A 14596-nucleotide genomic window follows, 5' to 3' on the forward strand; every position below is an offset into this window, starting at 1 on the left:
GACTTAATGTTTATCATTAAAACTAATCTCAAAATTCTGAATGTCTCTAAAATATTATTACTCGAAAATCTCCCATGACTGGAAAAACTATGTATGAGACAATGCAATGAAACAACGTGATAGAATTTCCAAATGGTAAGTTTTAAATGCCTATCTTCACATATGAAAAAATGTGATTCATAATTTTTGACTTTTGTTGATTCCCGTTCTTATCATGCAAAATCACTAAATGTTAATTCCATTACTGTGACAGATTTTCCAATCTTGTAGTAATGTGTTGTATATGGTGCATTCTGGCAAAAATAGAAAAATACAGCTTGAAAAACACCCCTTCCCTAAAAATTTCAATGGCGCAATCTCCTCCAACCCTTCCTCCTAGTGGGGATAAAAATTGAAAGAAAAAAAAAACCGAGCCGATGCGTGCATCACATGACTTCTTTTTACGCCAATTTAATGATATAGTGCCTTGGAGTAAGCAAAGAAACACTTAAAATATTTTTACCTCCAAGTTTGTTGCGAACTGGAGCAAAAAAATGTTTTATACAGATTAATTTTCCTAATGTTTGATATTTTAATGTAATTCAATGGTTAACTCTCTAAATATCGCCAATAGTTGCCAAAATGAAACCAGATTAAAAAGAAAAAAAAAAAAAAAAACGCCAAATTTTTCACCAAGTTGGCGAAAAAACTAGGCGACCAAAATCTTTGCAAAACATCGCCAAGTGTTTGTTAAATTATAACACCACTTGAGTTTGCATTGAAATTAACAATTATCCTCCCCCTCCAAAAAAAAAAGTGTCAAAGACCCCCTTTGGAACGCGGAGGAGTCAACGTACTAAATTTCAACTTTCTAAGACATACCGTTTTTGAATTATGCGAGATGCATATGCACATACACTCATGCATACAGACGTCACGAGAAAACTCTTTGTAATTACTTCGGGGATCGTCAAAATGGATATTTCGGTTGTCTATACGTTCTTAGGTATATATCCACAAGTGGTCGCGTTGAAAAAAAAAAACTCAATATTCATTCGACGGCGAGCAAAATGGAAAATTTTTCGCGAATACAATACGTCCTTTACTTCGTAAAAGGAAGTAAAATGAGTGAAAGAAATGGTAATGCATTTAAAAGTATTATTATTTTATTTGCGGTTTGTAATAAATTGCAACTTTAAAGGTTTTGGTTAGCATTCTTAAAACATTCGAAATACTTTAGAAATGCACCCGATATGTGTAAAAAGGTAATTTAAAATTTATTGTTTCTTACCTGGCATCCAGTGCTTGATCGATATTGAGTGGCGTGACAACTCGTTCGTTTCTTGCTTCCTAAGCGTAAGAGAATAAAGTTAAAAAGTGTAGACGTAATAGAGTATACAAAATAACTATTGACGAGTTATGACTAAGGAAGTATACTAAACGAGCTGATGTGTGCATCACATGACTTCCTTTTACTCCAATTTAATATCATTTCCCCATTATTGTGGAAATGACATTAAATTTTATGTGATTCAATTGTTTACTCTCTAAATATACCGACAGTGGCTAAATTAAAACCAAATTAAAAATAAAAAAATAAAATAAAAATCGCCAAAATTGTCACCAAGTTGGCGACAAAACTTGGCGACCAAAAGACTGGCGATATATCGCCAAGTGCCTGACAAATTATAACAACACTTGAGTTTACATCGAAATCAACAATGATTTCCTCCGAAAAAGGGGCAAAAGACCCCCTTAAGAACATCCGAATGCAACCAAAAGGGAAGATGCACAACTAGGCCTCACTAGGAGTCTACGTACTAAATTTCAACTTTCTAGGACATACCGTTTTTGAGTTACGCGAGATACATACACACATACATACGTACATAGGGACGTTACGAGAAAATTCGATGTAATTAACTCGGGGTTCGTCAAAATGTATATTTCGGGTGTCTGTAGGTTCCTAGGCATATATCCACGTGTGGTCGGGTCGAAAAAAAAACTCAACATTCATTCGGGGTGAGAAAAATGGAAATTAAGGCCGATCTTTGAGTGAAAATTCTTTCGCGAATACAATACTTCCTTTTTTGTAAAAGGAAGTAAAAATTGAGCGATTGTCATACTTTCAGTTTATTTATTCAGACACTAATATTTGTATTAGGTGTAGACTGTGACGTAATGTTTTCTTTTATTCTTTTTTTTTTCAAGCAGATAAGTTTTTAACAAGTTTTTGCTTTTAATCAGTGATGTAAATACTCCTGCTATTGACTACTCTTTACCATCTAATACGCAAATTTTAAATGTGGAATCGATAAACATCAGGCATAGAGGTATGCTGATCCAGAGAGATGGTAATAGAACCTAGCACCCCAGTAGTAACTGATGTGTGTGTGACGTCCCACTCACACCAAATCATGTTTTTGAGAGCCCTGCCGTTTTAAGATCTCTGGTCCGTCTTGGGAAATTCTCTCTCGCCAACATCAGTCTGTACTCCAGTAACATCAAGGAGCTGGCCGACTGTGTTTTGCAGACACGTGGATTTATATAGTTCTTCCCATGGATTCGGCATCATCACCATAAACATCAGGTGGTTTCGGACCAAACGAGGTTTTTTTTTTTACAATTAAAGTATTACCGAAATAAATTTAGGTGCAAGATTTAAAACAAGTGCTTACCGTAGTTTTGGTCGTCATGGCACGAAGAATGCCATCCAGTGAAAGCTGTAGGAGATGAGAAGCCCAACGAATTTCGGCATCACTACCGATTTCAACTCCTTCTTGGCCATGTTTGAGCTTTAAAAAAGAAAAAGAAAATCACGTGAAACTATTCCAAAAAAAATTGTTAGCACTTGCATAAATCATTGTTTAAAGCCATCTACAACGACAACAAAATGATTAGAGAGAGATTTGGTACCCCTCACTAGAAGTTGTCCCAGTTTGCTTCTTCGTCCTGAAAACTCATAAAAGAGTAAGAATAGTAGTACGATTAAACCCTTTGTGCCATTATCTGCTAGGAATATCGCCTAGCTAACACCAATTAGCTTTAAATTTAGCTAGCTATCGCAAAAGTGTCACAAAACAGTCACCAAATTTAGTGAGATACCTCCACGTTTGACGATCTTTTTATATTCTCCCAGGTCTGCTTGCAATCCAAGCGAGCAGAGGGTGGATTCCTTCATTTTCAATCCTTCAGCCACTGCGACATGAAACTTTTGCCTAGATATTTTCAAATCCCGTGTACTGCTAGCGGTTTCTAACTCTAGAGAAATTCCTTAGTTCATCAGACAATTTTTATTTTAGACCTAGAATTTCGGTCTAAACAATAAAACTCCCCTTTCAACAATTTTATTGAAATACAAATCCTACCCAACGTTATTTCGAACGCTTGACGCTTTCCACTACATTGCACAGCTACTCCCTAGCTATGTTTCTTATCCATTTTAGATTTTTTTGATACTTTCATTTGATTCTTAAAAACATCCCGCCTGTGCATAGTGTATTTTTGCAGCAATGGAATTCAAATCTTAAAATGAGCACATGATATTTCGAGTTTTTTTAATGAGTTTCTTGCATTGCTTACGTACCAAAAAAAAAAACAAAAACATCTGAATTAATTACAACGATATGTCTACTCCTCATCTTATTTGCCAGATCAAAGTTCTCATACTGACTTAGTTTATATCCCGATCACTCTCTGTGTGGCTCCACCTTGTGGCCGTTAAAGCTCCACGAAAGTAGTTCCCACATCTCCAATGCACGTCGAAAGTATCGTACACTGTCGTGTACTTTATGGTCTTCGTTAAAGAACTCATAGCGTGATGCCTACCTACTGTTACACTCATTTGTCGATCGAAATAGGTTATTGTAAAATTTGATATAGCATCTGGAAGTAATTCTTAGGCTGAAAGTCACCTTGGCAAAAGAAAGGCCCTATTCGTCAGACGTTCGAGGCTTGAAAATTTAAGTACTAAATACCCAAAAACCAGTTATGACAATTTTCACTTTCTGTATCGAGATGTTCCAAAACATTGATTCCTTCTTTCTTTTCCTTAAAAGGACCTTTTTTCCACAGCAGTCCTCACTTTGCAAAGAAATTTCAACATGGATAGTGCTTACCTGCTTTCGATGGAAGTAGATGTTTCCCAAATGAAGAACAGAAGCAAGTATCCGAAAGATTGTGTCCTGCTCTTCAGATGTAAAGCTTAAGACCTGCATGGCAGCCAGAAGTGCACGGAAATCTTCAGCATCGTCTTTGGACTTGATCTTGAAACATGAACCCTGTAAAATATCGCCCATAAATGTGTTACCTATTCGTGTATAAGTGGAAAATTTTTTTGTCAAGATATGAAAGATGAAAAAGAGTCGACGAATACAGTTCAAGGGAGAGGATAAACAAATAACACCCTATATTTTTATGTGGAGGCACTTGTCATTCAGCATATGCCCTTGTCAATACCACGGAAGTGGTGGCCATTAGGAAACGCGATGACAATTGACATAACCAATCGTTAAGTAGAAACTTTAGGGGTCCAGAAAGAATTTAGCTGAATTCAGATCTGAATGGATAGAACACTCCTTGTCTGATTAAAATAAAGGTGCATTGCTAAATTATCGCTGTTCAACTTCGACAAGAGTAGGTAGTAGGTGGTGCTTTAATACTTTATGAATGATTTTTTTTTATTAAAGCAAACTATAAAGTAGACTGACAAGAGAGTGAATATTCTCCAGTGAATGAACAGCTTGTTTTTTTTTTTTTTTTTTTCGTAATAATGTTTCGGAAGTTTTCTCTTAGATGAATTGGCAGTACAGTCGACTCCCGCTACAACGCAATCCGACTTCCGCAAAATGGCTATAACACGATTTTTTCACCGGTAAAGAATTTTAGAATTAACGCGAATTCCTGACCCGCAACGCGAAAATCATCGGAGGGGAATCGTGGTGTATAAGTATTGGCTTTGTAATTGGCTACTATCTTTTTTTTTTTTTGTGAATAGACCTTTATCCCTTTCGCATCACTGAGAACGGAAGTTCCCACACCGTACTAGTCTAAACATCCCTTATACAAATATTTTTCATTTATTATTATTTTTTTTTCATTCTAAATGAGAAAGTTGATGAAATAAAATGACACCTAAGAGCGCTGTTTCATCTAAAGTTTTTCAAGATAGAAAGAAAGAGAAAATATTTTTGGCAATTAAAGAAAAGCTAAAGCGTCTCGATGCTAAAGCTTCTATCTTGAGCTGAATCTGAACTAAAAAATGCGTCGAAGGTAACCCGACAATGAGGTATGAGTGAATCTTCCATACATACAATTAAAAGTCAAGAAAAGGCAATCCGTAAAAGTTCGCCGAGCAGTATCTTAGTAAAATGCAAAAATTTATGAAAATGGAGCTGCTCTTGTATTGTGAATTAAAGAAACCAGGAAAAAGGGTGTTGCCATAGATGGAAACGTTATAAAAGAACTTGTGAAGCGACTGTATTTTGAAAATATATTTATTAAAATAACAGTTTCATCAAACAGTATAAATCATTATCATCTTCACTTTAAGTTACAAATATCATTACTTTATATACTGTACAGTACAACTATAGTACATTTGCTATTCTTACTATATACTGTACGTACCGTATACTGGTTTATTTTATGTCTTTCTTTCCCATTGATCGTTGATTTTGTTCATCGTAGCAGTATTTTATGTTTGAATAAAACAGTTTTTTTTTTTTAAATATAAGTAAACATTCAGTTCCTTAGGTAAGAAACAGTAATGTATAGGTAAGAATTGGTTCTTAACAGTTGAGGGGGTGTTTACAAGTGTCTAAAATAATTGGGTACGTTTATAAAAGATTTTACACATACCCTTTTCCACAACGCGAAATTTCGACTTACGCGAGGGGTCTTGGAACGCATCCCTCGCGTAAGTCGGGACTCGACTGTAGTATCTTCCTTCCGTAAATTTCCAAAAGGAAAGCAACTCGGAAATTTTGTGTTTGTCCGTTGGTTCAGGGGGCTGTATTAGGGCTCTTTTCTTTTCATTACAAACCTACTCCGCCCAAAAAAAATCTTAAGGCAGAACCGTAAACTTTATTTCAATTTAAAAAAAAAAAATACACGTATCAATTACATTGCTTTTCTGTCGTGCGTCAAGTGTAAGTTCTTAACAATGTTCTGAATTTTTAAAGTGAAACTGTGCTTAAGTGTCCATTCAATGGTCAGTCTAACCTATTTGCCAAATTACTTTGTCAAAGCAAATCATGAGCTTCACACAAGTTCAGGGGCTACTGCTCTTATGTAGTTCAACTTAAAACTCAGCACGATATTCACAGAAACACTTTTTTGGAAAAATAAAGTTTTATATCTCCAATGTAAAGAGTATGAAACATAACACAGTAAACAACTGTCCCTCCCCCCGTTTTTTTTTTTCACTTTTTTAACTGAAAGTAATCGGAAAAAAAAAAAAACCAACTTAGCACGTTTACCGTGCGTGCAGAAAAATCGTAGCGTGATGATGCACTTTTCTAGCTTATTAACCGTACAACGCGTCATCAATCAGTTATTTGACCGCACTTGAAGCAGGTAAATCAGGAAAAAATGAAAACCAAGTTTAAACCCATCGATCGTAACTAGCACACCTAAGAAGTTAAAGTGCCCAGTCACTGTCACTAAAAGGCATACACACGTTTACAGCAGTGGTCATAGAACAGTAGTGTTCACACAGTATTCTATAAAACCTCAGAGTTTCACGATACATCTCTGAAATACCAGGAGTCAAAGTAAAAATTCGAAAAACATTAGGTGTCGTTCACTCTTTTTCGTTCACTCTTATTGACAGGCGATAAGTGGATAGAATATATTACGCTACTATCAGTTGTATTCGAGAATTTATCAGACTTTATGTGTGTGGGCTGCCGATTCGTTTGCAGCAAAGCACATGTTTTGTTTGAGCCAATCATCAACGGTATCCGCAGTCCGCCTCAGCAAGTAATGGTCAGTCACGCAAAAACACTTAAGTTCTATGGCATATAATCCAATTTTTTTCAAATTTCAGACAATACAAGACAAGTGATGTTCAGACAATACAAGCTAGAAAACTACATCCGGGGTGAGCTCGCGAGTCAAACCCCCACCTCAATTGCACTAAATAAGCCCGTCAAACCAATTGGCCAACAAGGCCGATTAAACCTTACTCCCTCAACACCACCACCCGATTACAAACAGGAATTAACAAACTTTGAACCCAGATTGGTAGTTGGATTTAGAAGCTTTGGACATTTCATTCCAGAACTTGTTGCATAACTCAAAATTCTCAGTTTCAAAAAGAGCGCCGAAATTACCTAATTTTAGGCATAACCACTCGCCATGGATAAAGCAGTAGCCTATCACCTGTACTTAATGATCGAGATTATCGACGTATGCGTAGAATTGTCAAGGTAATAAATAAGCCACAAACCGTAATATAGACACTAAAAACAATGTGGGACAAACGACTGGCATTTCCAATAGAACTGGGTAGCAAAATTTGGCTTCAATGGGCAGCAGAAGATTGACTCGAGTGCCCTCAAAGCCACCACGACATCTCCTATGACACTTCTCCTAGGTTCGTGACCATATCGGATTTAGTTTAGACTAAGGCCCTAGATTGTAGCTTAAGTAGCGACACGTCCACCATCTTGGGGCTAAAAGATGCTTTCTTTTATGTCTGCTAAGGTGAAGTAGCGTGCTTTGAACCTTGAATGTGGTGTTTCTTGGCCCCAAGATAGCGGACGTGTCGCTACTTAAGCTACGATTTAGGGCTTTTGTTTAGACTACTGAAAAACCGTAGCTTGGTCAGTGGAGTCACGATTTCAGTTGAAAAGAGCCAAGGTCGGATCCTGGAAATGTTCAAGGAGTGGCCGATTTTTTACTGGTTACTTTTTGAGCAGGGCCGATCCTAGCAGGTGTGCAGAGTGTGCGCCGCACAAGGGCGGCCAAAGCAAGGGGCGGCCGCAGGCCGCATCATATAGTTCTTATAATCAAGCAAAATTCCTCAAGAATTTCTCACACAATAACTTATAATAAGTAGAATAAATATGCTGATTTTTTAAATGCTCAATTGTCAAAGTATGTGTCGATTTCCCGACAGCATAGCATAGTTTAAGAAAAATAGAATGTTAGAGAACATTGTGTTGGTTCATTGTCCATTAATATCTACTCTTAACAACATGCTTCATTTGGTTGCAAAGTTTGTGACAGAACCGGTAATGAGGCATGGATACAGGGGAGGGGAAAGGCCCCTTCTGAAGCATGAAAGGGTGCCGTCTAAAAGGAGCACCGAGGTGTGGCCACTAATGTTTACCCCCCAAGATTTTATAGACCTAAACAATGAAGACATATTTTATTTAAATTATTTTAAAAAAAGCTATACTGATTAGATACTCTGGCAAGCATTTCAAACAACAAACTGTGTAACAAACTCTGTGTTTAACAATCGAGGATGCGTGGGGAGAAAGTGGAAAATTGCGACTCCCTTGAGAGTAACAAACTTGAATGACAAACTAAAATGTTGTACTTTTCCCCCTTTGCGACAATTTTTCTGATTAAAATCCTGAATGAACTGCCCGGTTTCAGATCAGGTAGGAGGACAGGGCCCTTGCCCCGGGAAGCAAATTTAAATGTATCTCCAAAACGAAGATCCAAAAGGATGCCATGACCTCCTTGACGAAACTAAAGAAGGCTTAAAATTGCGTTTCTAGGACTTTACTTTCAGAAAATTTCGCTGGTTGAACCATCAATCTTAAAAACCCAATTAAATCTCTGATTCACCTCTTCCACCATAACTTAATCAAACATAGCTTTAAAATGTTGGCTCCAAAATCCAAAACGTGTTTTCAGACGACAGCCCTTCCTATCATCAAAAGTCATTTAAAATTGCTTTAGCATTTTTCGAAATTTTTGCGGTGGAGGACCCCGAAATCCATTCGCAAATATTACTATCAAAGACAGTCTCAATTAGCGTCTTTAGAGAAGCCCCTAAATCCACCCCCTCTCACTTAACGTATTGAAAAACAAACTAAAATTGCGTGTTTCAAACATCAGTTTCAAGAAATGGGGAAAGACCCCGGATCCCCCTTTTCTCCAACGCAATCACTATACCTGAAAATTTCGTTTTTAGACGGTTCCGTGGAGCTACAGCTTCCTGCCTAAACTAGCCTGAAATTGACTTCAGTTTCAAAAACACAGTTCGTGAGGGCACACTGAACCCCCGCCCGCTCTTCGTCCCATCGTTATCAAACAATGCTTAAAATACGATTTTGGGACTTATTTTTCTCAAGAATTCAGAAGGAGAACTGCCAGGCTTATGTAACTTTTTACGGTGTTAGGGCATATCCATCAATCGTTGAGGTGAGGTGGACAAAAGTCTATAGTTACATTTTTCAGATATTAATGTTGACAAATATCCGAAAGATTCGTTGAAGCTTCCCAGTTTTGTTAAAGTCACCAAAGATAATATAAAATTGCGATTTTAGAAATATCCGCTTAAGAAGTCCAAAACCCTTCCTTCCAAAAAATAGCCTATAACGGATTTCAGTTCCGAAAAATATTTTGGTTCGGAATATTTTCACGTTTCCCCTATTGTTTTCAAATCTAGCCAAAAACGGGTTTTTGAAAAAATAGTGCCGAGAAATTACCGGTGGATAGCCGCCATATCTCCTACCGTCACCAAAGACGGCCTAAATTTGCGTTTTAAACTTATATTTCAAAATCTTTCGATGGGAGACGATTGAATCTTCCTCCCTCTTGCAACGTCAACAAAGGTAACCCGAAATTGCGGGTTTAAAATTTCAGTTTCGGAGATTTTTCGGGAAGAATGCCGATCCTTCCAAAGCTACGGTCTTAAAAAATAACTTCAAATTGATTTCAATTTTGAAAGAACTTTAGGAAAGAACTGCAACATTACTTTCACCTAAAGTCTCGAAAAAGTTCCTAAAATTGCGATATTTGACGTCAATTTCGAAAATTTCTCCATGCACCTTGAATATACTTGATTCTTTTGTCCTTGCAACCAAACACAACTAAAGATTAACTAAAAATATTTTTCATACTCCAATTTCGTCAATTTTCTTTTAGCAATCCTCCTCCCCTGAACCCCTGACACCTCCCCCCACGTTTCCCCTTCCTCCGTCCCTTCTCTGATGTCACCGAAGAAAGACTATAAAATGCGTTTTTACTACGAGTAAATTTTGGTATCTATTACTTTCTTCAAAGATATAAATTGTACAAAAAAGTTTCCTATTATAAAATGTTTTTTCTTATTTTATAAGTTCATTCTTCTGTTCCTCCCCCCTCCACTTTTTAAATTCGAACTTAGCATAGAAAATTTAAAGAAAGATTTATGTAGACTTTAAAGATTAGTCAAAATATGCAAATTACACTTGAGGGGCGGCACATTAGGTCTTTGCACACGGGCGGCCGACACCCTAGGATCGGCCCTGTTTTTGAGACTATAATTTCTAAACATTTTCGAAGGAGTATACTGAACCCTTCGCTTATCTTTACGTAATCAAAGGTGTCCTACAGTAGTGTTTCTTTCGAAAAATATTCAAAGGAAGTCCTTGAACCCGAATCTAATATCAACTAAGATCGTCTAAAATCGAGTTTTTGGAACTTCAATTTCGAAAGAACACCTGCAGAAAAGCTCTGGTCCCCATCTTCAGAGCAATAAGAGATGGGCTACAATTTCGTTTTCAAGACTTCAATTCCGTGAGAATTCCGGAAAAGAACTTCCTTTCCCCTTACACCAACGACGATGACGTAAAATTGCCGTTTTTTGGACTTAAATATCGAAAATATACCTGAAGAAAGTTCCTGAATCTCGCTCACGGAGGGGCGATCGCCCCAATCGCCTCTCCCTTGTATACTTCCTTGAAAATATCTTGACGGTATGGTTTCAGTAAGACGCGGAGTCAACAAAGCCATGCACAGAAAATGATTTTCGCAATGTTGAAAATGAAAGGAAAATTTAAGTTCTCGAGGAATAGACATAGCTTAGATCTTCCAGAACGCTGTTTCCGTTGATGATGAGGAAGAAAATGATGCGGCTTTTAATGCATTAAACATTATTTAAGGCACAATTTAATTTACTCTTTAACATTAATGCTTTCCATGAACAGATTTTATGGCGATTCGCGATGTGGTTTCCCGTTGTCGTGATGGCATGGTGCAGTACGATTTCTGCCCTGTTCATCTTCACGACCTCTAACCATATTGCTCAGACCTAGCACCCTTTCCTTTTCATTTACTCCTCCTTTTTGCGTAATTTTTGTGCAGGAAAATAACTTAAAAATGAAGGAGATGTTGAAACAGCAGCTTGAGTTCTTATCCTTCAAAAAGAAGGTGTTCTTAAAAGATAGGATTCACAAACTGACATCACACTGGCCGGAAGACATAAGCGACGATGAAAATTACATCGTGCATATTGTTATACATATTACAAACTGCACTAACTCTTCTAATCTCTTCTTTTTGGTAACATATTTTTATTTTCGTTTCCTAAGAAATATCATCTGCAAGAATCGAAGACTAAAAATGGAAAACTCAGCAAGTGCCAACTAAAAATTTTTACAGGGTATCAAAAATAAGATTCCAGGCGGACTGTGGCACTGCGTTTTATTTACTTATTTATTTATTTTGAGCAATCACATTGCTTATTGTTCTCACTTGACGGTTTTGATGTTCCTATGATTTTACTTTCACCCCGCCTCCCTCTGCAGCACCGCCGTCGACCGGCGCCTCCCGGGATGCTGCTCCTCCAGAGAAAACTCCAGGTTGAGTCCATATCATACACACACACACGCAAACACACACACTCATGCCTGCACACAGACACACACATACACCCACACACACTTATGACTGCACACAGACACAAACACACACGGCTACACACAATTGTGATTGCGAAAAACATAATTTGAATTCCGGATGTCGTTTTTTTTTTTTTTCATTATGGACTTGGACCAACCGAGATAAGTAACTATCAATAACGTTCAATGGCTCTTACTGCGCTCTTCACCGCACGGGCGCTCCACTTGTGGACCCTAACAACGTTAATTTAACTACTTTCAGGAGGGATAGGCACATAAATCGTACACCACAGTGAAATGCTACGCATTTACTTCATTTTGACGAAAAATATATATTTTTTTTGGCACTCAATGCGTTTTCCAATTTCAGTCTTGAATTGTTCGAGGCACAATGACTATTGACTCTAAAAATCCTCCTCTAGTTTCCGCCTTCCACGCAAAGATCAAGAACAGCAGTCTCCCTCTTTCCACGAGGCGACTAAATAAAAAAAGAGGCTAAAAATTTTATTGGCATTCTCCATCCGATTGCAACTTCCTGTAACGCCATCTGCTTTATGGATTAACGTTAACGCCATTAAGTAGTTAGATAAACCTTTACATAAACTGACTTTTTTTTAATTTTATTTTTAGTAGAAATATGGAAATAATTTGTTTAGTGACTTGACTTTTTTTTTGGTCAACAAAAGATTGGAGACTAGAAAAAAAGTTGTAGCGAATAATAATTTTGCTTCTACTCATCACCGGTGCCCAGAAAAATACCAATCGTGATCATAACATTAACGGGGTGATTATGTTAATGAAATGATGACGAAAAAGACGATAACTTACACAACAGAAAGCATAATTTTTTTTTTTTAAAAAAAGGGAACTAAAGAGTAATTATAGATTTCTTACTTGATTGAGGTAAAAATAGTTGTCAGCAGTTTGCAAGCCATACTTTTCCTTCTCTTGGTCACTTAAGCCACCCAGCATTTCGTAGAAGACGTGATAGTTTCGTTCATCACTAGCCTGAAAATAATTTTATGAAAAGTTTACAATTAAGTGAAAAGTTGAACCTTCTCGTTTAAGGTACGTCTCTTTGCAAATTTTTAATCACGGTGACTATTTTTCACTTTATTTATTTCCGCTATGTTTCGCCGAATAGACTAATTATTGTCAAAGAGACATAAAAGATAATTTCAAAAGTTTTACTTATTAGTATTACGCTTAGGTTCAGTGATTGCATGAAGCGATTTGAGCTGAGCCATTTCAATTTCTTTTCGACAAAAACTGCTATTCCAAGTGTTCTTTCTAATCATCATACAAACTTTGAAAAAACTCGTCTAATGCATGGTTGTTGTTTTTTTAAGCGCTTATAAAGTCGTGCAAAGATCGAAACAAAGCGTAAATTCGTTAGCGTAAAAATTCAATTTCAGGAATCTAAATTTAAGTCTACAACAATTTTTACCCTTTTTTTTAAGTTTGAAAAGTTCCTGGGTGAGTTGTTGAGTATCAAAGTGTATCTCAGCCAAGGTTAAGACACTAACACACATGCATTGTATTTTACATTACAGACTTCATTTTTAATGTTACGTCACCACACTTCTTAGCTAAATAACTGAACTACTCAATGTAATTAAGATATTTTAAACTGTTGAGCCGTCACTAATAATTTGTTCACGTAATGTATTTTAATTCAAAATATTTTTTTTAAAAAAAGCCCTAGATTAGTGCAGGTAATCTACCCAAACTAATACTATACTACTTAAAACGCGATTGCCGGGTAACGAGAACTAATAAGGTAGCCGTTAGCAGTTTAGTTAAGAAAAGATACTTACTTGTGTGACAATTCTTGATTTTTCTAAAAGATATTCTGTCGTCCTGGCTCCAGTTATGACACCACTATTGAATAAAACAATCATTAAATGTCTTTCATCAAATATTGAAACAAACTTTAAAAAATTACGATTTGCAACTAGGTTTTATGTTTTTTCCAACTTAAGACACCAGTATAATGAAGAGGAGATAAATTATAGTACGATACATTTTTATCCTCAAAAATGGAAAAAAAATAAACAACTTCTGCAGAAACTATTTCATGACTTCAGTTTCAAAGCATTAAAACTGAACATTTTTAGCGAAATAAATTTATGATAGCTATTCTATAGACTGCTTAAGTATTGTATGCAATGTCTAGGGAAAGTATGAAATAATTCTCACGTTTCATACTTGACTTAAACGCGACTGGTATTATGTACAATGCCTAGGCATTCTATGGAACAGGGATATCCGACTTGCAGCCCGCGAGCCACATCTAGCCACCGAACAGAATTTGTCCGGCTCGCGGGAATGTTGCAAACTGAAAAAAAAGCCTTCTTTTATTTGATCATGTATTTTTTTAAGCATTTTTTAAAGAAATTCAAGACCAGAAAATATCATAAAACATCAGAGCGCTTAATTAAAAAAAAAAAAAAGGATTAATGGTTGGCGGGGGTAGGGGAGCTAGCGCTAGATAGACCAGCTGAATTGAAATATTGTTAGATAAATGACCCGCCTTGCCTCCAAAACGTACATTGTTACCGTCGAGAGAAAAGGGTTGCAGACCCCTGCAATAGAATACGTGTATTCCATACTTTGCCGGCAAGAGATTGTAAATTTCGCAATTTCACTGCTAAACTATGAGTGGGGAGAAGGGGGAGCTAGCGCTAAGTAGGCCATCTGAACTGAAATAATTTTGGGTTGTTGACCCACCTTGCCTCCAAAACGTAAGCAAGGTTATGTTACCCTCGAGTAAA

General features: G+C 36.8%; 1 protein-coding gene across 1 annotated transcript in view; it reads right to left on the reverse strand.

Annotated features, from left to right (window-relative positions):
* LOC129228703 (unconventional myosin-XV-like) overlaps window positions 1–14596 on the reverse strand; it is a 261173-nt gene that overhangs the window by 224577 nt on the left and 22000 nt on the right. Inside the window, exons 8-12 of the mRNA XM_054863387.1 lie at window positions 13640–13703; window positions 12717–12830; window positions 4098–4259; window positions 2658–2774; window positions 1271–1329 (exon numbers count right to left, since the gene is read on the reverse strand). Coding sequence (XP_054719362.1) covers window positions 1271–1329; window positions 2658–2774; window positions 4098–4259; window positions 12717–12830; window positions 13640–13703 — 516 coding nt within the window. The remainder of the gene's footprint in view (window positions 1–1270; window positions 1330–2657; window positions 2775–4097; window positions 4260–12716; window positions 12831–13639; window positions 13704–14596) is intronic.

The sequence above is a fragment of the Uloborus diversus genome, chromosome 8 (assembly GCF_026930045.1).
Source record: "Uloborus diversus isolate 005 chromosome 8, Udiv.v.3.1, whole genome shotgun sequence".
NCBI classification, from domain to species: domain Eukaryota; kingdom Metazoa; phylum Arthropoda; class Arachnida; order Araneae; family Uloboridae; genus Uloborus; species Uloborus diversus.